At 39.7% G+C, this 25269-nt stretch overlaps 1 protein-coding gene and 1 long non-coding RNA gene across 2 annotated transcripts in view; both read left to right on the plus strand.

Moving 5' to 3' along the window:
• Positions 1-1372: 1372 nt before the first annotated feature.
• Positions 1373-25269, plus strand: part of LOC130913514 (uncharacterized) — a 47487-nt gene continuing 23590 nt past the window's right edge. The window contains exons 1-4 of the mRNA XM_057832188.1: positions 1373-1500; positions 9227-9338; positions 13260-13353; positions 17960-18014. Of these exons, the coding sequence (XP_057688171.1) occupies positions 1389-1500; positions 9227-9338; positions 13260-13353; positions 17960-18014 (373 nt within the window). The 5' untranslated portion in view covers positions 1373-1388. The remainder of the gene's footprint in view (positions 1501-9226; positions 9339-13259; positions 13354-17959; positions 18015-25269) is intronic.
• LOC130913516 (uncharacterized) lies at positions 18179-21629 on the plus strand. Its single transcript, XR_009062777.1, has 2 exons — positions 18179-20835; positions 20933-21629. It is a non-coding gene; the product is annotated as an uncharacterized LOC130913516 (long non-coding RNA).

The following is a 25269-nucleotide window of genomic DNA, read 5'->3' on the forward strand; positions in this document are numbered from 1 at the left end:
TCGTCACAATTCTTTGTACCTGAAACATCCCCTGAGCTTGATTTGGTATGTTATTATGCTCTTGTATATGTATAACATTTGGCTATATTTATATTTACCTTCATACATCTTGCATTGATAGGAGCATAGCGAGGCTATTTCAGTTGCTACTATGGTTGATTATTTTTAGGAATGTTGATTATTATTATTATTTTTTTTTTTTAAACATGCATTTATTATCTATCAATATGGAATGAATTTATGTCCCCATAAAAAACATGTTATTTTGTTACGCTAACTAATGCTACTCATTTGAAATTATTCCTAATAGATTAACAGCAAATAGACACTGAATAAATAGTCCTACTGCAAATATGTGCTATCTATTGATTGATTAATAGTGAATTTGGCATCATCCCACTCCTACCCTCTAAATTACTGCAGCTGAGGTGACACAGGTATACCACACAATAAAACGCAGCCAACCAGAGCTATAATAGCGCTGACTGTAGACACAGGCTCAATCAGAAGATTTTTATGTGATTCCAAAATGGTGAAGAAAATGACTTTGGGGAGAACAAGCAAGAGGCACTGTTGAAACAAGTCCTGGGTCCAAAGGCAGTGGGCGATGTGCTTAAGACGTCACCCATCTCCATACAGACCGATGCCCCGAATAAATTGAGCAGGAAGATGTTCCCCTTACTTCACTCCAGACTCTGGGCTCACCAACAAAATGCTGGACTTCATAGAGAATGCAGACGAGTCAGCTGCTGGAATTGTAGCTATCCTGGAACATTCCCTTAAGAAATTTGGCTTGTCAATGCATCACGTGACCGGATTCAGTGCCGACAACACAAATGTTAATTACGATATTCACAACTTCGTTTTCACTAACCTGCAGAAGAAGGAAAAAAATCTGCTGCAAGGAAACTGCCATGCCCACAAAGTGCACAATAGTTTTCTCATCTAAAAATACATACATTTCTATGCATTTTTTAGGAGTTTTGGGGATGCCCCTTTTTTTCGCCCGTAAGGCTTTGGGCGCGAGGGGGGGCGTCCCTTATTTCTATTTCTGAAAGGTGGCAACCCTAGACACATTTGTTAACCAGTCGTCCAAATTGATAATTTAATGAAATCATATTAACACCATTTACCTTTAACTAACTCTAAATTGTTTATTCCTGGCTATTTAAGAGAAACTCCAGACGTACGAGCAATATACGTACTGTATTAAATAAGTATATCACCTGGACGAAATTTGGTCATCCAGCAACCATTCTTTTGTGGATGTAATGGAAATTTGAGACTGAAGAGGGCGCGCTTTCCCTAAAGAAATGTGGAGGTGGTGCAACACTGATATTCTTCCCCGGTCCCGGCTGGGCGGAGTCGAGCCCGTGACCCGGTTCGTCATGGCGGCCAGAAAGCCTCGCTCGGTGGCCAACCCTTTGGAGTCCGCTATCACGTCACCGAGTGAGAAGATACTGAAAGAATGCCACAATTTGTACGTCGACAGCGAAAATGGTAACTAAAATGAAAACTGACTTGACCGTGCGTGAGTTTTGAGCTAACTTTGGCTTTGAATAAAATACACAGGTAGCCATGTTAAGATAGAACCATGTGTTTTTATTTGTGCTGCGGTTTAGGTAAGGTTATGGTGTACTGTATGCATTGATGTAATGAGAAGATATAGTTTCATATCTCGGCAGTTGTGCAGGCATGCGACATTTGACATTGGACACTGGTCGTCTTGAGCGGCTGTCACTGCACTTGTGCTCACGTGGGAATCTAGTGCTAAAAGACAAGTTCATTTTTAAAGAATTCCAGCAATTTTATATGAATTTTAAAAGAATAGCAGCATAAAAATAGAAATAAACAACAAGGATTCCATGTTTCATTGCCAAATTCCTTAGCACTTGTTGATGTTTGGATGTTACTTCATTTCATATTTTCCACTGTCAACCGAAATCCTATGTGAAATAACATTAAAGTACAGTAATGGCCAACATGGCCTCCTTTACAAATGGAGTGGTACCTCTACATACGAAGTTAATTCGTTCCAGGACCTTGTAAGTCGAAATGGTCGTATGTCGAGCTGGATTTTCCCATGAGAATACATTATAATTCCATTAATTCGTTCCACAGCCCGAAAACCGACACTAAATCCTTAATAAATACTGCTTGTACTATTACAAATGGCAATTACGTATAGCAAAACAAGTAAGTTAGAGATAAAAATCGGAATAGTAATATAATAATGACAATTCCTGTAATAATAATTAGGGTTGTTCCGATCATGTTTTTTTGCTCTCGATCCGATCCCGATCGTTTTAGTTTGAGTATCTGCCGGTCCGATATTTCCCCATCCGATTGCTTTTTTTTTGCTCCCGATTCAATTCCAATCATTCCCGAGAATTTTTCCCGATCATATACATTTTGGCAATGCATTAAGAAAAAAATGAACAAAACTCAGACGAATATATACATTCAACATACAGTACATAAGTACTGTATTTTTTATTATGACAATAAATCCTTAAGATGGCATTTACATTATTAACATTCTTTCTGTGAGAGGGATCCACGGATAGAAAGACATGTAATTCTTAACGGATAAAAGTGACTTTGTATATTGTGACTAAATATTGCCATCTAGTGTATTTGTTGAGCTTTCAGTAAATGATACTGTAGCCATTTAACTGTTTTGCCCAAATGCATGATGGGAAGTGCAACCATGATTGTGCGTAGTGGCACCAATTGATATATCTTCTCTGCGTTGGGAAATAACATATGGCGTTAAGAAAAAGATAAACTACGACCGTTCTTCCCCACATTGCTTCCCACAATATATCTAATTGTTGAGAGCGGGATCGTAAGGCTTTAGCCAATTAAGAAAAGGCTCCAAAGACTGCCAAAATTCTCTCTACTTATTGTACACTGCCTTTTAGCTCTATATGTAGGTAAAACGGCGCCATTATAGATTGAACGCGACGATGCTTGAGTGGGTCGAGCAGCGCATGCGTTAATTGCGTTAAATATTTTAACATGATTACTTTAAGAAACAATTAATTACTGCCGATAACGCGATAAATTTGATAGCCCTACTTTAAGCCAAAACTAAAGACTCTGGATGAGTGTAAGACATTTTGTCTGTAACGTTAAATACAATTAGAAAACAATTTAATTAAAAAAAAAAAAATTTTTTTTAAAAGGCATATTTTTTTTGCCGATTCCGATACTTTGAAAATGACGTGATCGGACCCGATCGATCGGGACATCTTTAATAATAATAAACCACGTGGCTGATGTGACAGAAAGGTGCAGTAGAGATTTTACTTTCTCTTTTAATGTTCAAAGCAATTGTATGTCGAGGTACCACTGTACGGGTAGTCCCCAGGTTATGAATGAGGTCCATTCCTACACTTACGACGTAACCCGAAATTCCACGTAAGTCGGAATCAATCCTTTAAGTGCCCCAAAATAACAATCCAAAAAGTCCAAAAGTATTGTATTGTATTTTTTTTTATAATGATGGATGATACACTGGCCTCTGGTGGCAGCGTTGGGTCTGACTGGACCGTCGCCTTATATGACCGAGAAGCAGATTCAGGCGTCTGACTGGATAATGGATAGCTGCACTCTGGTTTGGCCCACATAAGGCTGTAATTTATTTCAGCTAATATATGTTTGTGTATGCATTTGTAATTAAGTTTACAGCTACATATTGTCGAGTTACGCGTGAGCAATTTGATATCTGAATTGTAAATACGTTAGCATTCATAGCACTTAAGCTAGCGGACTTTTGTTAGGCAAATTAAGCTAATTGAATCTACTAAATTTACATTTTGATCAAACTAGATGGACGTTTGAACACCAATTGTTTTGGTTCAAGCGTTTTATTATTAAAATGCATGTAATTTTGAACATACAGTAAGTGTACATATGTTTCAGCTTTACAAATTGTCAAAAGTGAAGGAAGTAAAAATCACAAATGTTTGCTATCTGTTAAACTGAACAACTTGACGTTTAGTGAAGACAGAGCACGTCAAATGAATAAAAGTAAAAAATATGATTCTGTGAGGTAAGATAAGGTACTGCTTATGCAACTAAGACAAAAGAAAACTCTGTATGGAGTCTATATGGCGGACGAGACTCCGGCGTCGTAAAGTAAAGTCAAAATCACGTAAGTCGGGGACATCGTAAACCGTGGACTACCTGTACCTTTCATTTTGCATGTGCTGATCACCTTGATCGATACATTGCAATTGATTGATTGCCCTGTTAATGCATCCAGATGCGGGGCATGGACGATTCGATTCGATGCGGGCAACAAGCCGAATCCATTCAGCGCATTTTAAAACATATAAGTTAGGCCTGTCGCGATAACAAATTTTAGTGTGCGATAATTATTCTCATGAATTATTGCGATATGCGATATTATTGCGCCCCCCCCAATATTTTTTTTAACCAATTTACAATAACACAGTGAGAATACAGTATATATTAATAGATTAAGTACACCAATTTAAATGCGATAAATATTTACTCTCAAATTCAAAAATACTCTTAAAGAAATCACAACTAAAACAATAGACCATCCCTCTTAAGTAAAAATCAACAATATTGATACCGCACAGAAACACAGAATAAATAAAATGTGTTTAAAAAAAAAAAAAAAAAATTGCACTTAATAACTTAAGCATTTAGGCAAATGAAAACTTTTCCCGTCATAGCTTCTGCAATGGTGTTCCATAGGGATGCAACGATACAGTTAAGTCAAGGTTCGGTATGATTTTTGATACGGGGGACACGATTTTGGATCCGATTCAATACATTTAATGCTCTGTAAAAAAATAACAATTATATTTTTTGTTTCGTTTTTTGTTGTTGTTGTTGTTTTTTTGTTGTTGTTTTTGCTAACGAGCAAAAATTAAATTGCCATCATATAAACATGCATTTTAGTGCATAATATTTCTGTGCTTACTTTTTACTGATATGAAAAAAATTTATATAAAAGTGCTGAGAACAATCTTTACTGTTTGTAAAGTGAGGCAGGGCACACTGTTGATTGCTACAGCTCTCTTAGCAGTTAGGTTTACTACATGAGCAAGACATCCTATTTGTGGTCCGAATCCACCTGTGTCACGTACTGAATTAACAATATTTGCAACATTATCTATAGTCAATGGTATGGATTGATTTGGCCTTCTTAACTTCCATTCAGTCATGACAGTTTAGAATTCATCGATGTAGTATATGGACTACGTGTCCCAGAATCACTCTGGGCTCACGTAGCCAATGGCATGGGACGTAGCACATCTAGTTTGCCATTTCATGATATCTAATGTGTGGGCGCATTGAAAAAGTTAGCAAGCGCCGCTGAAGTCACCTCTGCTCATTACTACTCACAACCAGCATTTGACAATCGACTTTCATAAACAGGACGCGTTTGAAGCACAACGCTCTTAATTTCTCGCAGCTGTTCGTTGTCAAAGCGATGTTGTTCGTCGCAGCCAAGTCGGTAACAATGTTTTGGCGGACTTTGTTGTAAATATCTGGCGTTGTGCTGAAAAATAGCCGCCCCGCGTGAAATGTCACTCCTGACGGGAGTGGCCACACGTCAACAGCACCGGCGCGCCGTAGATGGTCCACAGTCACTCCGGAGCACTGACGTGGCCGGTATACGTTGAACAATAGGATATAATGGGAACGATTGGCTCCGGCGCTAGTTTTTGCCGGACCTGGAACGAAGATGCATTTTGCGCAGTTGGTAACGAGGAATCCGAACTTTTAACAGCACGTCTGCCGCACGCGCGCACGTACGTGCACGCGAGGCGATAAATCGCAGCGGAAAAATTACCGCCTTCTTTTTTATATATCGCGCGATCAATGGAATTATTGCATATTGCGACAGGCTTAATATAAGTACGTTCAAAAATCTTCCCTGAGCAATTCCGGTGATGCAACGGATTTGGTTTCCCCATTTGTATTATCATTCTCATGTTTCATTTTTTACACACCACATATATTTCTGGTCAAGTTTTCCACCAACCTCGTAGAAGCCAAAATGTCTCCAGATGTCTGCTTTCAATGTCTTAGGTGCATCAATAATCTTTCTCGCTCCCTCTTTCTCCGCTTCAGCCATTGTTATGTTATGTCCTATCTTTTAGAGGTTGGATCTTGTGCCCGAACCCGATTTTGGACCCGACCCAACTCGGGTCGGGCCATAATGTTAAGCATTCACGTTCGGGTCGTGTCGGGCCACCGCGCCGGACTAATAAATCATTTTAAGAAAAAAAAAAAAAGGATAAAACCGAGAGCAGGCTCTCTGTATTGTGCATTTGCTTGTGCACGCACATGAACGCCGTGGCCCGCTTGTTTTTTTTTTTTTATATTAAACTTTCCCAGCGTTATTTCGTTGTTTAAATGCTTTTATAATGATTATAAAAATATGTAGACTATTTAAACATTAAGAAAACTTGCGTTTTTTTTCTGCCAACTGAGAATTCGTTACAAAAGACACTTTTATTTATGCACACAAAGGCAACGCAAATGTGATCCTTTTGAATCTTCTCCTCTTTGTGTCTGCAAAACCGCATGTTTTTTTTTTTTTTTTTTTAAATATTAAACTTTCCCGGCGTTATTTGGTTGTGTAAATGCTTTTATAATGATTATAAAAATATGTAGACTATTTAAACATTAAGAAAACTTGTGTTTTTTCTGCCAACTCGAAGACATGAAAATAAATTGCTGCTGCGTTTTTTTATTTCCGCGTCACTCCAAAACAAAAACAAAAATTTGTGTTTTTCGGGCTGGGCCTGCAAATCTAGTTAATTGATCGGGCTCAGGACGGGTCTGGCTTTAATATCAGCGCGCTGTGTCTGGTCGGGCTGGATTTTTTAGGCCCGATCTAACCTCTATTGCACATACAGTGCCTTGCAAAAGTATTCGGCCCCCTTGAATCTTGCAACCTTTCGCCACATTTCAGGCTTCAAACATAAAGATATGAAATTAAATTTTTTTGTCAAGAATCAACAACAAGTGGGACACAATCGTGAAGTGGAACAACATTTATTGGATAATTTAAACTTTTTTAACAAGTAAAAAACTGAAAAGTGGGGCGTGCAATATTATTCGGCCCCTTTACTTTCAGTGCAGCAAACTCACTCCAGAAGTTCAGTGAGGATCTCTGAATGATCCAATGTTGTCCTAAATGACCGATGATGATAAATAGAATCCACCTGTGTGTAATCAAGTCATGCACCTGCTCTGTGATAGTCTCAGGGTTCTGTTTAAAGTGCAGAGAGCATTATGAGAACCAAGGAACACACCAGGCAGGTCCGAGATACTGTTGTGGAGAAGTTTAAAGCCGGATTTGGATACAAAAAGATTTCCCAAGCTTTAAACATCTCAAGGAGCACTGTGCAAGACATCATATTGAAATGGAAGGAGCATCAGACCACTGCAAATCTACCAAGACCCGGCCGTCCTTCCAAACTTTCTTCTCAAACAAGGAGAAAACTGATCAGAGATGCAGCCAAGAGGCCCATGACCACTCTGGATGAACTGCAGAGATCTACAGCTGAGGTGGGAGAGTCTGTCCATAGGACAACGATCAGTCGTACACTGCACAAATCTGGCCTTTATGGAAGAGTGGCAAGAAGAAAGCCATTTCTCAAAGATATCCATAAGAAGTCTCGTTTAAAGTTTGCCACAAGCCACCTGGGAGACACACCAAACATGTGGAAGAAGGTGCTCTGGTCAGATGAAACCAAAATTGAACTTTTTGGCCACAATGCATAACGATATGTTTGGCGTAAAAGCAACACAGCTCATCACCCTGAACACACCATCCCCACTGTCAAACATGTTGGTGGCAGCATCATGGTTTGGGCCTGCTTTTCTTCAGCAGGGACAGGGAAGATGGTTAAAATTGACGGGAAGATGGATGCAGCCAAATACAGGAACATTCTGGAAGAAAACCTGTTGGTATCTGCACAAGACCTGAGACTGGGACGGAGATTTATCTTCCAACAGGACAATGATCCAAAACATAAAGCCAAATCTACAATGGAATGGTTCAAAAATAAACGTATCCAGGTGTTAGAATGACCAAGTCAAAGTCCAGACCTGAATCCAATGGAGAATCTGTGGAAAGAGCTGAAGACTGCTGTTCACAAACACTCTCCATCCAACCTTACTGAGCTCGAGCTGTTTTGCAAGGAAGAATGGGCAAGAATGTCAGTCTCTCGATGTGCAAAACTGATAGGAACATACCCCAAGCGACTTGCAGCCGTAATTGGAGCAAAAGGTGGCGCTACAAAGTATTAACGCAAGGGGGCCGAATAATATTGCACGCCCCACTTTTCAGTTTATTTGTTAAAAAAGTTTAAATTATCCAATAAATGTTGTTCCACATCACGATTGTGTCCCACTTGTTGTTGATTCTTGACAAAAAATTAAAATTTTATATCTTTATGTTTGAAGCCTGAAATGGGGCGAAAGGTTGCAAGGTTCAAGGGGGCCGAATACTTTTGCAAGGCACTGTATATAGTGGGCTAGGCCTACATTTTACCTTTGTTCTACATTGCAATTTAGTTGATGTTTTCTTTGCAACTGAACTGATCCCTGGATTGATATTGCGATAAAGATGCTGCTGCACTACCATATTTTCTTTGTCGTTTGCTTTAATATTTACATGAATATTTTTATTGATGGGTCGTTGTGACTAAAATACAGTGACTGTTATTACTGATTTTGCACAGGAGTTCAGATGTTACACTGTGTGAAAGGCTGCTACTGTGTGTAAAAAATAAAAAAAGTGAAAGCCCTGGTCTCATTCAAAGCACTAATTAAATGCTCTGATCTGTTTTTGTTTTTTTTAATATATATATCTGAAAGTATTTTCATTTGACTTCAACCAGCAGTGACACAAGAGCCAATAAAAAGTTGTTTAATGTCTGACCGCTTGTGTTGCCTCCTGATTCACAAAAAATATGTTTTGCTTTAGAATTTTAATGCATCCCAGGCTTTAATGCATCGCGATGCATTGCCGAATCGAACCGAATCGAATCGTGACCCTCTGAATCGAATCGAATCGTGGCCCTCCGAATCGTAATCGAATCGAATCGTGAGGGCAGTGCCGATGCACACCTCTACTTACCGCGTTAGTGGCAGTCAATGAACGTGTTTCCAGTGGAAATGCCCGCGTTTCTTATGATGGCTATATGTTTGCAAATGTGTCTTCCAGGTCTGGTCAAGATTGCCAGCAGCCTAGGCGTTCGTCTCTTGCCCCCCAGAAAAAAGATCACTGTGATGATCATGGGAAACCACTCTGCTGGAAAGAGCTCCTTCATCAACTGGTAAAATATCAACATTCTTGTGCTTGCAAGCCTTCAACAGTGTAACCAGATGTTTTGTGTTCGTCTAAAAGGAAATTGGGCATTTCTGCAGAAATTGAACCTTGGTATGAGTCATGTTAATGTGAATGTTGGAAAAATGAGAACAGATTTTGATGGCAAGGCAAATTTATTTATATAGCACAATTCAACGCAAGGCAATTCATAGTGCTTTACATCCCATGAAGATCATAAAAATCACATTAAATCAATACAATGTAAAAACAAAGACAATTGAAACAGGAAATAAAATTATAGATAAAAATCGCATTTAATCACGAATAGAATAAGAGAAAAAAAATAAATACTACTAATAATAATAATGATTGAAATCAGCAATGGAGATAAAGCACAAGCAGAAAGCAAATAGCTTGAAATATATAGACAGTTATGGATATGCTGTGCTAAACAAAAGCGTTTTTAGCCCTGATTTAAAGGAGCGAACAGTTTGAGCATACTTCAGACCTTCAGGTAACTTGTTCTTGAGGTGAGGAGCATAATAACTAAATGCTGCCTCACCCTGCTTGATTCTTGTTCTTGGAACATAAAGGAGACCGGCTCCAGACGACCTTAGGGGTCTAGATGTTTCATAGTGAAGGAATTCAGCCCCCCCGGTCAAGCCGCGGAAACAGTGACAGCCGAACCAAATGGTGTTCTGTTGGCACCGCTCCCGCAAGTCGGCCGGGAGGGGCCAATCCCGCGCGTTCACTCCGATGTTAACCCTTTGTACTGACTTCATTTTGAACGGTTCAAAGAAGGCTCACCGAAAACAGGTTGACAATGTATTCGTCAACAATGGTCAAAAACAAGGCAAAACAGATGACGGAGATACAATGCTGGATCCAGGGTCGGCAAAACAACGGATACAACGGAAAGTTCCCAAGAAGCGACAGTTGTTATCTAAATGTTCAGTCTTTTGAAAGCCTTCGCGGGGACGGGCGGTGGGCATGAAGAAGGGTGTGAAGAAGGAAGAAGGGTGTGTGTGGGATTATTGTCTTTTGTTGATTGGAGGATTTTGTAGTTCCTGTTGTCCGGGAAACGAGGATGTGGATCCAGCCCCTCAGCGTCAAAGGGGGCTTTTCGGGTCTTGTCAGTTGTGTTATCAGTTGGATATCTGGCGTTCTCCGATGCTACTTGTTTTAGGACAGAAAACCCTGCTATTTGTCCTGGAGTGCCCGGGAGAACTGATTGCGAGAGTTGGTGCGTCAATCTTGCTCATGATGCACGTTGGGCTTCTGTGATAAGATGGCGTTGTGTATCTTTTATGCCCTCTATTCTGCTTCTTTTCTTTAAACTATTGTATAAGTGCTATTTATTTTATAGTAGGTGTGTTAGAGTAATACAAACAGTTATATGGTGTGTGTGAGAAAGGTAACTATTCCCTTCAATAGGAATCTAACAAATCAAGCATGTATTTGGTCCAAGGCTATTAAGTGTTTCGTAGACGAGCAGTAGTATTTTGTAGTTTATCCTTTGACTCACTGGAAGCGAGTGTAACGATTTCAAAACCGGTGTAATGTGGTCCAGTTTCCTTGTATTTGTGAGGATTCTGGCCACAGCATTCTGTACTAGCTGCAGCTTCCTGACTGATTTTTATCAAGACCTGTAAATATACCGTTGCAATAGTCCAAACTACTGAAAATGAATGCATGCATAAGTTTTTCCATGTCTTGTTGAGTCAGAAGCCCTTTAATTCTGGCTACATTTTTTAGGTGGTAATAAGCAGATTTAGTGACTGACTTTAGATGGCTATCGAATTTTAGGTCTGAGTCAATAATTACGCCAAAATTTCTGACTTGAATTGTAGCTTTAAGTGACATTGTGCTAAGGTGCCTGCTTATCTTTGACCTTGAATTTTTTGGCCCAAAAATGATCCCTTCTGTCTTCTCCACATTTAACTGGAGAAAATTCTGGCGTATCCATTCATTGATTTGATGAATGCATTGACTCAGGGACACTAAGGGACTATAATCATGTGGGGACACAGAAATGTAGAGTTGTGTGTCATCTGCATAGGTGTGATGGGAGATATCATAGTGTTCCATAATCTGAGCTTCGGGAAGCATATAGATGTCAAATAAGAGTGCTCTAAGAATTGACCCTTGAGGGACTCCACACAGGGCTCTCCAAAGCATTCATTACTTTTGAAAGTGAGCACAGCAGCAGAAAAGAAAATCTCTAAAGCGATAATAAGCTTCATAGTTCTACACATGCGTTTGAAGTTGCTATCCATTGATGTCTCACGTCACATTAAGTACTGTGGATTTGAGCATGAGTAGTTTGGAGTTACAGTAACGAAGCGAGCAGTATAAAAAATAAAGTAGCATTTACATGCATACACGTGCATTTGCTGTGGTTTAGTACAATATATTTATTGCACGACTAGTAGTCTTATTTTAAGTTTTAGGAGAGAATGAATAGCCTTATAGAGGCTTCACTAGTTTTGGTGAAAACAAAATACCTTTTTGTTGTGAACTACTGTTCCACACAAACGTGCATCGAGATCTCATTTAGCTTAGCAATTGGTGGCGTGAGATTCGTTTTTCGAGTGTTGTGTGTGTCTACGTCCAAAAATCAGAATGCTATGACGACGCCAGTGCTCACTCCTGCCGAGAACGCGCTCTTCCAGTTGCAGTTTTAAGGGGAGCGGGGGCACTGGCCCAATCTTTAATTTGAATGGCCCCGGAAGTGGTCCGGTTCCCATTTTACTACAAAGCATGGCAATCGGCAATAGGGCTGCAGCTATCGGTTATTTTAGCAGTCGAATAATCAATGAACTATTTAGTTCGAGTAATTGGATAAGGAACATAAAAAATTAAAATACCTGAGCTGAGCCTCAAATGGTATAAAAAAAAAAAAAAAAATTACGATCAGAGTACAACAAAAGAAAAATGGTCTAACTTACATAGCAAAGGTCCGCTAGCTTAAATGCTATAAAATGCTAACGTGTTTTTTTTTTTACAATTCTCTTAACTAATTCTTCAAACACATATACCCACAAAAAATGGCTAAATATGTCTATAAACAAAATTATGAAGAATTAAAAAAACTACCTCAAACAACAACTTTGCTTCTGTTGGTCTTAACAGGGAGAAGCTGGATTCGGCCATGTGAAATGAGTTATGTCATATTCACTGTTGCCACTAGAGGGCAGTGTACCCACCCAAATCAATAAAACTCGATGCAAACACTTTCAAAACAAACCAGTATAACGCCACTTTAAACAAATACTCAAAGCAGCAAAATTTAAATCTTTTTCTAATTAAATTACTCGAGTTGATCGATTAATTGTTCAGCACTAATCGACGAATCCTTCTTTTCTGAAGTGAGAGAATGAGATCATTTTGTTTGTAGAGAATGTTAAATATTAATGCTACTTTTGTGTTTAAAATGGCTTTTCAACAGAGTGATCACATTTATTGTTCCTTGTATTGTATCGCTATATAAATAAATTTGCCTTGCCTTATTTGCAAACATTATGATTAAATTTGAATTATTACAAACTTGACTGGTTTTTACCAGTAGTAGTTCTTACGAGATGTTTTTACCACTTCATGCAGGATAATCTGCGTATTACCTTGTTGACCAAAACAAACATTGCACAAAGATAGCAGCAACACTTGACCCCTGAAGGTTACCTGGGGCCCCCTTCTTGGCCCCTGTTTAAGAAAAATCCTAGAAACGTCAATACACATCCGAAGGGATTTCAGAATCTGCATCTTTCAAACTAAATTTCTTGAACCTACGGGGTTGCTTTCGGTACATCCCTAGTAATAAAGATACAAAAAGTTCAGGAATCTTCAATCCAAGGTTGATAAAGCACTGCTTCCAAAGTTCAGTAAATGCAACGTAGACATTGAGAATATGTATTTGCTTGTTTTTCAGGTATGTAGAAGAGCACATCCAAAAAACTGGCGTTGCCATCGAAACACAGGGCTTTACATTCATCACAAGTGGGCGCAAAAGAGAATCATTGACGGTAAGAAGTCTATGCTACACTGACAATTTTGAAGGAATGCTTCAATCCAATGTTGCGTTGTGAAATTCTTACGTCCCTTATGCAAATTGCTGATTAGATCCAGTCTTTTTTTTGTATGTGCATGTATTACATTTCTCAATGGGCATGCCTGGCAAATCAGTACTTTTCTTTGGCAAAGGCATGACCACACCCATACATAGCGGTATATAAATACATTTTCAAAGGTCTATTGTGGCTTAGTTGATGACCTCTGATTTTGGGAGGATTCGAAAAGGATTTTACCTCTAAGGAAGAATGACATAAATCAGGGGTGTCCAAACTTTTTGCCAAGAGGGCCAGATTTGGTGTGGTAAAAATGTGGGGGGCCGACCTTGGCTGACGTCCTTTATGCAGAACAATATATTTAAGCAAATTTTAGCAGGCCATTCTGTGTGTAACATTTGTTTTATTATATTTTCTAGATTAATAATTTCAACAATCTCGCAACTAGCGTTCTCTTTCGACTCTCGGGCTCTTGCGAAATACTGCTGCTGTGAAATTAAACTAGCTTCAAAAGTTGCTTCAATTTCTCACTGCATATCTTCCCTGTAATCTTGTCGTACGTGTTAGCGTGTCATGTTTGGTAATATCGCCTCACATTGAATTCTTTAAAAACAGCGACTGTCTTTTTGCAAATGAGGCAGACACAGTTGTTGCATATTTCATTGAAGAAATAGTCCAATTTCCACCTATCCTTTAAGCGTCAGCCGTCACAGTCAACTTTTTTGTTGTTGTTGATTGTCGCCATTTTAGAAAATTGGAAGTCAAGGATCACACGGGGTAATGTTGCTTAGAGTGCTGCTGCCTTTTAGTGGGTAAATGAGGAGCAGCATTTAGTGTGTAGGCTACTTCATATGTTGGTAGCAGTACTGCTGACCAATTTATTAAGTCTGTGTGCGGGCCAGACAATATTGATCTTATGAGAGAGGCTGGGGGCCGGATGAAATTTGACCACGGGCCGCATTTGGCCCCCAGGCCGCACTTTGGACATGTCTGACATAAAAAGTACACCGCAGGCTGAAATTATTCAGGTAACATTTTTCATACTTGTCGTACATGTATGAAAATAATGATATTTAAAAAACAACTACCAACTACCAAAACTATGATAGCAAGTGATCTTATTATTACAACTTTGAATGTAAATATCAAATTTATATTTACATATACATACAGTGGGGCAAATAAGTATTTAGTCAACCACACTTGAAAATATTAGAGAGGCCTGTAATTGTCAACATGGTTAAACTTCAACCTTGAGAGACAGAAAGTGGAAAAAAAAATCGAGAAAATCACATTGTTTGATTTTTAAATAATTTATTTACAAATCATGGTGGAAAAAATGTATTTGGTCAATACCAAAAGTTCAATTCAATACTTTGTTATGTACCCTTTGTTGGCAATAACGGAGGCCAAACATTTTTTGTAAGCTTTTCACACACTGTTGCTGGTATTTTGGCCCATTCCTCCATGCAGATCTCCTCTTGAGCAGTGAGGTTTTGGGGCTGCCGTTGGGCAACACGGACTTTCAACTCCCTCCGCAGATTTTCTATGGGGTTGAGACTTGGAGACTGTCTAGGCCACTCAAGGACCTTGAAATGCTTCTTACGAAGCCACTCCTTTGTTGCCCTGGCTGTGTGTTTGGGATCATTGTCATGCTGAAAGACTCAGCCACGTCTCATCTTCAATGCACTTGCTGATGGAAGGAGATTTTCACTCAAAATCCCTCGATACATGGCCCCATTCATTCTGTCCTTTACACAGATCAGTCATCCTGGTCCCTTTGCAGAAAAACAGTCCCAAAGCATGAATTTTCAACCCCAATGCTTCACAGTTGGTATGGTGCAATACAGTATTCTTTTTCCTCAAAACAAGAGAATTTGTGTTTCTACCAAAAAGTTCTATTTTGGTTTCATTTGACCTTAACACATTCTCCCAGTCCTCTTCTGGATCATCCAAATGCTTTCTAGCGAGCCGCAGATGGGCCTGGACGTGTACTTTCTTCAGCAGGGGGACACGTCTGGCAGTGCAGGATTTGAGTCCCTGGCGGCGCATTGTGTTACTGTGGTCCCACCTCTCTGTTGGTCATTCACTAGGCCCCCCCCCCGTGTGGTTCTGGGATTTTTTCTCCCCTTTCTTATCATTTTGACGCCACAGGGTGAGGAGGGAGTTGAAAGTCCGTGTTACCCAATGACAGCCCCAAAACATCACTGCTCTAGAGGAGATCTGCATGGAGGAATGGGCCAAAATACCAACAACAGTGTGTGAAAAGCTTGTAAGAGTTACAGAAAACGTTTGGCCTCTGTTATTGTCAACAAAGGGTACATAACAAAGTGATGAGATGAACTTTTCGTATAGACCAAATACTTCTTTTCCAACATGATTTGCAAATAAATTCGTTAAAAATCAAAATACTTTTTTTTTTTTTGTTTTTTTTTTGTTTTTTTTGTTTTAAACCTGTCCTGTTCAGCTGTTTGACACAGAGAATGGAAGTCTAAGTGCCCGGATTCTGAACAGTTTTAATGTTTCACATTGAGAGTCTGACATACTCCCATTGTGATCATTCAAAATACCTTTTTATTATGACAAAGCAGCGAACAGGAAGGGATTATGGGGGGACAGAAGAAAAGAAATACAGGAGAAGAAGGAAAAGAAACACATACACAAACAACAACAAGAAATACATTGAACATCTAAACTAGTTACTAATATGCTGGTGCTATCGTCAGCGAGATGTATTTCCGGTTTACACCATGTGGGGGCCTATTGGCCAGTGAAAGAGGAGAATGGGGGTGGGGGTGTCTATAAGCCTATAGGCTAAGTGATTGAAAGGGGTAGAGTGTACACAAATCAGTTCTGTGATCTAGAACCCAGTAATCGTGTGAATCTCCTATGAGCGTAAGCCCGTTGGCGACCAACCCTACGCCGCCGCATCGCCAATCCCGGCACCGGGACCCCCAACCCGAGCATGCCCTACCACATCCAGCAGCACGCAGGCCCCAGCGGGCGCGCGACAGCCACGCAGACGGGCGGAGAAGCCGCGCGGGCGCCAACCCAGGGCCACGGACCCCCCCCGCCAGCCCGGGCAGGGAGGGCAGGCGGGGGGGGTGGGGGGGCCATGCGCAGCCCATCCCTCCTCCCGCAGCCCAGCAAAGGAGCCATCGTCCCCCCCCCCCCCCCCCCGGGACCCAAATCAAACAATGTGATTTTCTGGTTTTTTTTTCCACATTCTGTCTCTCATGGTTGAAGTTTACCCATGTTGAAAATTATAAGCCTCTCTACATTTTTCAAGTGGGAGAACTTGCACAATTCGTGATTGACTAAATACTTATTTGTATATATTTTCCAATGCTAAATCTGAATCAATACATTGAACGCACGCACAAAAAAAGCGTTTTTTCACTTATCGCGGTGGGTTCTGGTCCCCATTAACAGCGAAAAACAAGGGATCACTGTATACAACTTTTTTCATTTTTTTCACATACTGTACTTAAGCACATTGTGCAAAATGTTACAATGACTGAAAATGCTATTTATTATTATAATAATTATTATAATAAGCCTCTTCTTTTTTTTTTTTTTTTTTTTTTGCTAACACTTATACCTTGGTATTGTATTTTATTTTTGGTTATGATGCTGGTGCAGGGTTACTTCTAAGAGTAGTTTTATTAAGCCATACCGTCCCTGACAAAAGTCTTGTCGCTTATCCATTTTGTAGAAACAAATGCTAATGACCTGCCTTTAATTATTCAATTGTTTTCTGAAATGGCTCATATAAAACTAAAACCCTCCAAAATGATGTTGAATGTAGAACATTTTGGCAAGACAAATGTTTTTTCCATGTCCTACAATGGGACTTGAATTCACACATACACCCACTACCGTATTTTTCGGACTATAAGTCGCAGTTTTTTTTCATAGTTTGGCTAGGGGTGCGACTTATACTGCGGCGCGACTTATATGTGAAATTATTAACATATTATTATATCACTTCACATGTTATTTTGGGGTTTTGGAGTGACATTGATGGTTTGGTAAACTTGTTAGCATGTTCTTTATGCTATAGTTATCTGACTAACTCTTAATAGCTATCTTACCTTAACATACCGGCCACGTTCACATTTCGTTGTCCATGCATCATGTAACATTATCATACTGTCCACTTATTCACCATGTTGTTCTCTATTGTATTTTTATTTTAAATTGCCTTTCAAAATGACATATCTGTTCCATGTGTTGGATTTTATCAAGTAAATTTCCCTCCATAATGCAACTTATACTCCAGTGTGACTAATGTATGTTTTTTACCTCTTCGTTGGGCATTTTATGGCTGGTGCGACGTATACTCAGGTGCGACTTATAGTCCGAAAAATACGGTAATTCTATACAGTACAAGCGTATAAACTATTCCTTACCCAGGAGGCACCTGCTTTCTCTGCATGTGTTTTCCTTCTGCAGTTTTGAAGATGAAAACGAATAATTAGCAGTGCAAGCACTCACAGCGGAGATGGCTGGCTGCTCATAACAAGATCAATTCTCTCACTCTTTCGTTCTTTCTTTTTCACAGGGGAATGCCACGTTACATCTCTACCCCCATTTTCGACCACTCCTTGAGTTTAAAGGTAAGCCTCGCTATATAGTCTTACTGCACGGAACTCGCGCTATAGAAAGAAGATAATTGTTCTTCGTGCGTCAACCGAGGTCCAGCGACTGGGGATGGCGAGGCGATCGTGTCAGGGCGTGACAAGGTTGGGATGCATGGGTGGGGACATTTAAGGAAGGAGGGGGCAGTGACGTGTGCCTGTGCAGTGGGATTGACGGTTCACTGGGCGCTGGCAGTATGGTGAGAGAAACAGGGCGGTGGGAACGGGCTGCTGAGAAATGACCAACCGTCAGAGACAGCACGTAGGACAGGTCCTCCGCTCTGGAATACAAGCCTTCTTTATTTTTTGATCCTCAACGCCGCCGCTTGGAATCACCCTATAGCAGGCATATGTTTACTCTGCACAGCAACTAAGGATGACTCATCAGAAATGCAGTATAGGACCTTATGGGAGAAGCTGCTGATTATTCAATGAAGTGTTGTCTCATTCTACGCAATGAGTTTTGAGAACTAATTGTTTCTTGTTGGACCTGTCGAGTCAAAAAAGTTCTTTTCTCAGCAATATTACAGCTTCATACATCCATGGGATAACTTTACCACTTAAAAGCCTTTAAAAAAAAGTCATGGTTGTTGCTAATTTGTTGTTGGAACAGGGCTCAATGAGTTTTTTCCTATTTTGGAGTGTGGACAGAGAATTGTCTTCTCACGTCACGTATCTTAAGGATACTGCATGCAGAATACGCCTTTTCGCTTCCATGCTATTTGATGACTGTATTGATATGGTGGTCATGCCGACGTGATCAACATAAAGGAATGCTAATGAGCAAGCGCAAACATCTTTGCTGTGTGCAGCACAAGGATGTGATTTGTGTTGCCGCTTAACACCTGCTTCGCTCCTTGTGCGTGTGTAGAGGGAGGGTGTCAATAGTGGTGTGTGTGTGTGGTGGGCACGTCTCAATAGTGCTCCTGTTCTAGTGGGAGTATTGAAATCTCACAGTGCGTTGCCTCACAGTCGTTCTTCACTGGCTAGCTTTATGTCCCACGCCCTATGCTAAAGCTGCCAGTTGAAGAGCTGTTGTGTGTAACCATGACAACAGAATTCTCTACAGAGGGGATGGCGAAAAACTGACTAAGCAAATTCACTTACAGGGTGTGTTGAAATTTTTTGTCATTGATTTTTCACTCCAGAAAGTTATGATCTGTTTTTACTTTCTAAATGTTATTTAAAGAGCATACGACAGGAGATAAAAAGTCTTAAATGGCATTATTATGTGAGTTAGAATCATATTTTGAGACGATTTGACGATATACAACAATTTAGCAAAGCGCAGATGACGAGAAATTAGTCTTTTAACCCTTGTGCAGTATTGCGCCAAATCCTGGCGTTTTGCTTTGTTACTCATCATATTATCATATATAAAGCATATCAAAAAATAAGCTAGAGGGCTGAAAATTGTCAAAAAATGTCAAAACATGTTTACCTTCAAAATGGCACCATCCACAATTTCAAAATTGGTATTGTCATTATTATATGTGGGAGGCCTACTTTTTTGTGACGCAGAGAGTATTACGCCAACTTTCGTCCCCATTGACTCCCATTATAAATCCCAATTTCTCATGTTTTTTGATGCACTGCCACCTGGTGTGTGAAAGTGCATTTCCCACGATTACACAATGTATGGCTTCAGCGGGGTGTCAACTGACACGAGATTGTAACGGATCCTGGATGAATATCTTAAAAACAAAAAATCCAGCAGGGGACACTAGACTATTATTTATCATTTTTCTTGATTGATCCCTCATTGTCAAACGCATTTACTTACTACCAAAAAAACAAGTTTTCATGTTGAGCTTTGATCGAACGGGCCAGTGTGTGGACTCACGAACACTTGTGTGTGAGTGGGTGTGTGCACGCGCGTGTGAGGGTGGGGGTGTGCACGCGCGTATGTGGGTATGTGTGTGTGTGTGCGCGCGCACTTTGCCTGTTCAATGGGACAGTATGAGTTGACTTTTGTGACGTTTGACTTTATGACGCGACTGTGGGAGAAATCGTGTGCGTTTGTACATGCACGCGCACTCTCACGTCACCGAGCGTGTGCGTATGTGTGTGCTTGTACTTTTGCGTGCAGAGGTCTGCAGAAGGCGGCTTTGAATGCACTTCAAAGCACCTTGTCTGCAGGGCGCAAAAAGGTGTTTGATGTGACACATTTTGAGAATTCAAAATGCAGTTGTTTATTGAATCTCAACTCTTATTGGTAGAATGTTTTACTTTTTCCTCCTCCCATTGGCTCAGTGAATGGTCACGTTTGTAAACAACTTTATATGGGGTCCAACGGCTCAAAGGCCATTTTACTCCCTGTGACTGCTGGTGAGCAGAGATGGCGAGAATATTTTTTCTTGAGGAGGCAAGAAAAATGGTGTTGGAGGAGGAATGTCCCACAGACTCAATGGATGAAAAGGATGATGTGTCACAAGACTATGATGAAGATTTTGAGCCACTTGTAGGAGAGGAGGAAGAGGATGATGATTAGGATTTTGAGGCGGTTACAGCAGAAGCAGCAGAGGAGCAACAACAACAGAATCAGGTCAGCACTCCATGGCTTGCCAAAAACCAAGAAATTGTGTGGTCCTCTACAAATGAAGTTTCGAGGCACTTCAACCTGCCCCCTATTCTATTGCCTGGCCCAACGCTTTTTGCAATTGCCAGGATCAGTAGCCCCGAGACTACTGTCAATCTGTTTTGCCCGGACGACATTATCCAGCAGATTGTCTAAAAAAAAAAGCCCAAGATTATTTTGGACTACGATCTGTGTAAAGCGGCAGTCGATCACTTGGACCAGGTAAGCATATCTTATGTCTTTTTCAAAACTTTGCATCAAAGCTCTCTGGTCATCTGACATCATCTGATGTGTTTTTTTGTGTGTGTGTTATTTGCAGGCATCTGCCACATATTCTTGCTGCTGGAGGACATTACGATGGCCAATGTCCATATCATATCATGCTGGATCTGTCTCTCTTCAATGCATTCACCCTCTTTACTCAGGTGGACCCCGCAGTGGTGGCCACGCCACAAAGCCAGAAATGTGGGCAATGTGGCCTTTGCATTAACCGACTACGGGCATCAAACATTAGCTGCAAATGTGGCATTTTCTTTAGCCAAAAACATGGCCAAAAAGTGTGCAAATTGTTTTTTTTTTTTAAAAAAAAGCTCACTGGTTGTTTGTTGTTCTAGTTGAGTTGTTTGTTGTTCTAGTTCAGTAGTTTGTTGTTGTGCGTTTGAGTTATATAGATTCTGTTAATTCAAAATTCTTCTAGTTGTTGTGACTTGTTGACTGTTATTCTGATGCCAGTGAATATTTTTAGTGGTTGAAGGTAAAAAAAAACAATATTCAGAAATGACTTAGTTGTCACACTTCCAAGAGTGACTTTTGGCTCCAATACTGCAAGAGGGGTAAAAATTTTCCATTTCATTTTCAGATGTCACAAGTAAAAAAATATTCAGAAATGACTTAGTTACACACCCTCAAGAGGGCGCAAGGCTTCATCCCCAATACTGCGAGAGGGGTAAAAATTTTGAAATTGCCATTGTCTAAAAATGTTGAGTTCCTCAAATAAATTTTGATGTTATAATTTATTAACATATTCAAAGCTCTAATGACCTGATATCAAATATTCCTACTTGGATTTGTTTTTATATATTACATACAACATTGTTAGTTTTGTTCATAGCACACTATTGCTTTTATTGTCCATAGAGGGCATTCAGAATAAATAAATATATTAAAACTATATATGTATGGATAGGTCTGATGCTAGTGAACATTTTGAGATGTCGCAAGTAAAAAAATATTTAGAAATGACTTGGTTATCACACCCTCAAGAGGGCGCCAGACTTCATCCCCAATACTGCGAGAGGGGTAAAAATGTTAAAATTGCCATTATAAAAAAATGTTGAGTTCCAAAAAAAATTTGATGTTATAACTTATGAACATATTCAAGCCTCTAATTATCTGATATCAAATATTCCTACTTGGATGTGTTTTTATATATTACATACAACATCGTTAGTTTTGTTCATAGCACACTATTGCTTTTATTGTCCACAGAGGGCATTCAGAATAAATAAATAAATAAAAACTATACACGTATGGATAGGTCTGATGCTAGTGAACATTTTGAGATGTTGCAAGTAAAAAAATATTTAGAAATGACTTAGTTATCACACCCTCAAGAGGGCGCCAGACTTCATCCCCAATACTGCGAGAGGGGTAAAAATTTTGAAATTGCCATAGTAAAAAAATTTTGAGTTCCCCCAAAAAAATGATGTTATAATTTATGAACATATTCAAGCCTCTAATGACCTGATATCAAATATTCCTACTTGGATTTGTTTTTATATATTACATACAACATTGTTAGTTTTGTTCATAGCACACTATTGCTTTTATTGTCCATAGAGGGCATCCAAAATAAATAAATAAATAAAAACTATATACGTATGGATAGGTCTGATGCTAGTGAACATTTTGAGATGTCGCAAGTAAAAAAATATTCAGAAATGACTTAGTTATCACACCCTCAAGAGGGCGCCAGACTTCATCCCCAATACTGCGAGAGGGGTAAAAATGTTAAAATTGCCATTATAAAAAAATGTTGAGTTCCAAAAAAAATTTGATGTTATAATTTATGAACATATTCAAGCCTCTAATTATCTGATATCAAATATTCCTACTTGGATGTGTTTTTATATATTACATACAACATTGTTAGTTTTGTTCATAGCACACTATTGCTTTTATTGTCCATAGAGGGCATCCAAAATAAATAAATAAATAAAAACTGTATACGTATGGATAGGTCTGATGCTAATGAACATTTTGAGATGTCGCAAGTAAAAAAATATTTAGAAATGACTTAGTTATCACACCCTCAAGAGGGCGCCAGACTTCATCCCCAATACTGCGAGAGGGGTAAAAATTTTGAAATTGCCATTGTAAAAAAATTTTGAGTTCCCCAAAAAATTTGATGTTATAATTTATGAACATATTCAAGCCTCTAATGACCTGATATCAAATATTCCTACTTGGATTTGTTTTTATATATTACATACAACATTGTTAGTTTTGTTCATAGCACACTATTGCTTTTATTGTCCATAGAGGGCATCCAAAATAAATAAATAAATAAAAACTATATACGTATGGATAGGTCTGATGCTAGTGAACATTTTGAGACGTCGCAAGTAAAAAAATATTCAGAAATGACTTTGTTATCACACCCTCAAGAGGGCGCCAGACTTCATCCCCAATACTGCGAGAGGTATAAAAAAAATATACTGCACAAGGGTTAATCTGTCGGTTAGCCACGCCTACCATTATAGGGCTCTAGCGTCCCCAACAGGTGGATGACGTCAGGGGGAGTCTGGGCTCATCGGTTTTACTATTCAGCCCATTGAGGGGGAATTATTCAGAACGAGGAAAACGCGACGAAAAGAGACGCAAAATGTCATTTTTTCAGTCTCTCTACCCCGATATTTTTACAGGATATTCTTTTTATCCAAGTATTTTTCCCCAATAGCTAAATAAATGGCTTGAGAAGGACCATTCAGCCCGTCGAGGGGGAACTATTCACAACGAGGAAAACGCGACGAAGAGAGCTGCAAAATGTCTTTGTTTCTGTCTCTTTACTTCAATATTTTTACAGGATATTCTTTTTATCCAAGTATTTTCCCCAATAGCTAAATAAATGGCATGGTAAATAAATAACAGTCTTGTGCTAAATGGAATGTGAAATAATAAAAACGCACTTATTCAGGACGACATGGCAAAATTACTCCATAATGGTCAAAACTGTCGACTTCACCTTTACTGTCGCACCTCCCGAACGATATTTTATGACACCTAAATCGGACATATATATTATTTCCCCTGCCCGGCTTCGGAGAATGTAAACAAACCAAGAGGCGTGACAGCTAGCCGACATGCTAACCCGAACCGAGTGATGTTTCAAAGTCTCGAAGCGGAAAATCACACATAACTAGCCCGGATGTTTTGACATGACGACTGGGTTGTCGATTGTCTTCGCCGGAGAGCAATTGACAGCTCGTTCCCCAAAGGAGGGCGGCTGCAGTTGTTGTGCAGCTAACATGCAGCTAATGTGCATGAGGAGAGCTTTTTACATGCCTATCAATGATCAATCGTAAAGTAGTCCTTAATTTAAAGAAAGTTTGTAGTGCTTACTTTGTAATCACTGTATTTGCAGCTATTTTTAACTCAAAGTTGCAATTTCTGATCGGTCGGAAAATTTGACAGAACACCGGGCACATGAGCACAATAAGCCGAATATAGTGCTCTCCCGGCGGGTGGATGTGCGACAAGCCGCCGGTGTTGTGCCGAAAAATAGCCGCCCCGCATGCATGTCAGCCACAAAATGCAAGCCACCTACTTATTAAAATGATCCCTGTATTTGACATAATACAAAACACAATGTTTACTCACTTCCTCTTAAGTCCAATGGTCCCACAGCTTGTTTTGGCCAATATCCACGGTGAATGGGAACCTTTTGAAACTTCAAAAAGGCGCACACGCCTCTCCCTCATACAGCAAGATTTTTCTGCAGCCGTTTAGCTGGCGTGATGCGAAAAATGAACGGGTTAATCCACAAAATCAGCTGAATCCTAGTCCTCATACACAACAGTACAGCTGTATAGAGAAGAGGACGCCTTCATCCGTACACGTCACAGCGCCCTCGTCCTCAATGCAAGACCGAAGCCGGAAGTCACTCATTTTCATGGCGCGGGATTAAAAAAACTAAATAAATATAGCGATCGCTTCCACACACATCCAAGCGGCCCATATCATTCAGGAGCATAAAATACCGCGTGTATTATGAAATAAACATGCTTTTTCTTGTCACATGCACTTTAATGGACTTTAACAATTTAGTCATTGCCGTAATTTTCAGCCTATACGGCCACCTGACTATAAGTCGCCACCCACTAAATCTGACACGAAAACAGCATTTGTTCCTTCATAGGCCGCACTATAAGCTGCAGCTGTCCTTACGGTGTTATGGGATATTCACACCAAAAGATATTAACCGATAACATTTTATTTGACAGCGGTGTCATAAGACTTTCATAAGACTGCTCTCAACACTGTTGTCGTCCAACATGCCTCCTAGCATGCATTGCAGCGCTACAGATGTAAATAATAATAATTAAAATTCATTTTCTGTGCTAATTATTTCTTCAGTTTGGTTTAGTTTGCTATGGT

The sequence above is a fragment of the Corythoichthys intestinalis genome, chromosome 3 (genome assembly GCF_030265065.1).
Source record: "Corythoichthys intestinalis isolate RoL2023-P3 chromosome 3, ASM3026506v1, whole genome shotgun sequence".
Lineage (NCBI taxonomy): Eukaryota > Metazoa > Chordata > Actinopteri > Syngnathiformes > Syngnathidae > Corythoichthys > Corythoichthys intestinalis.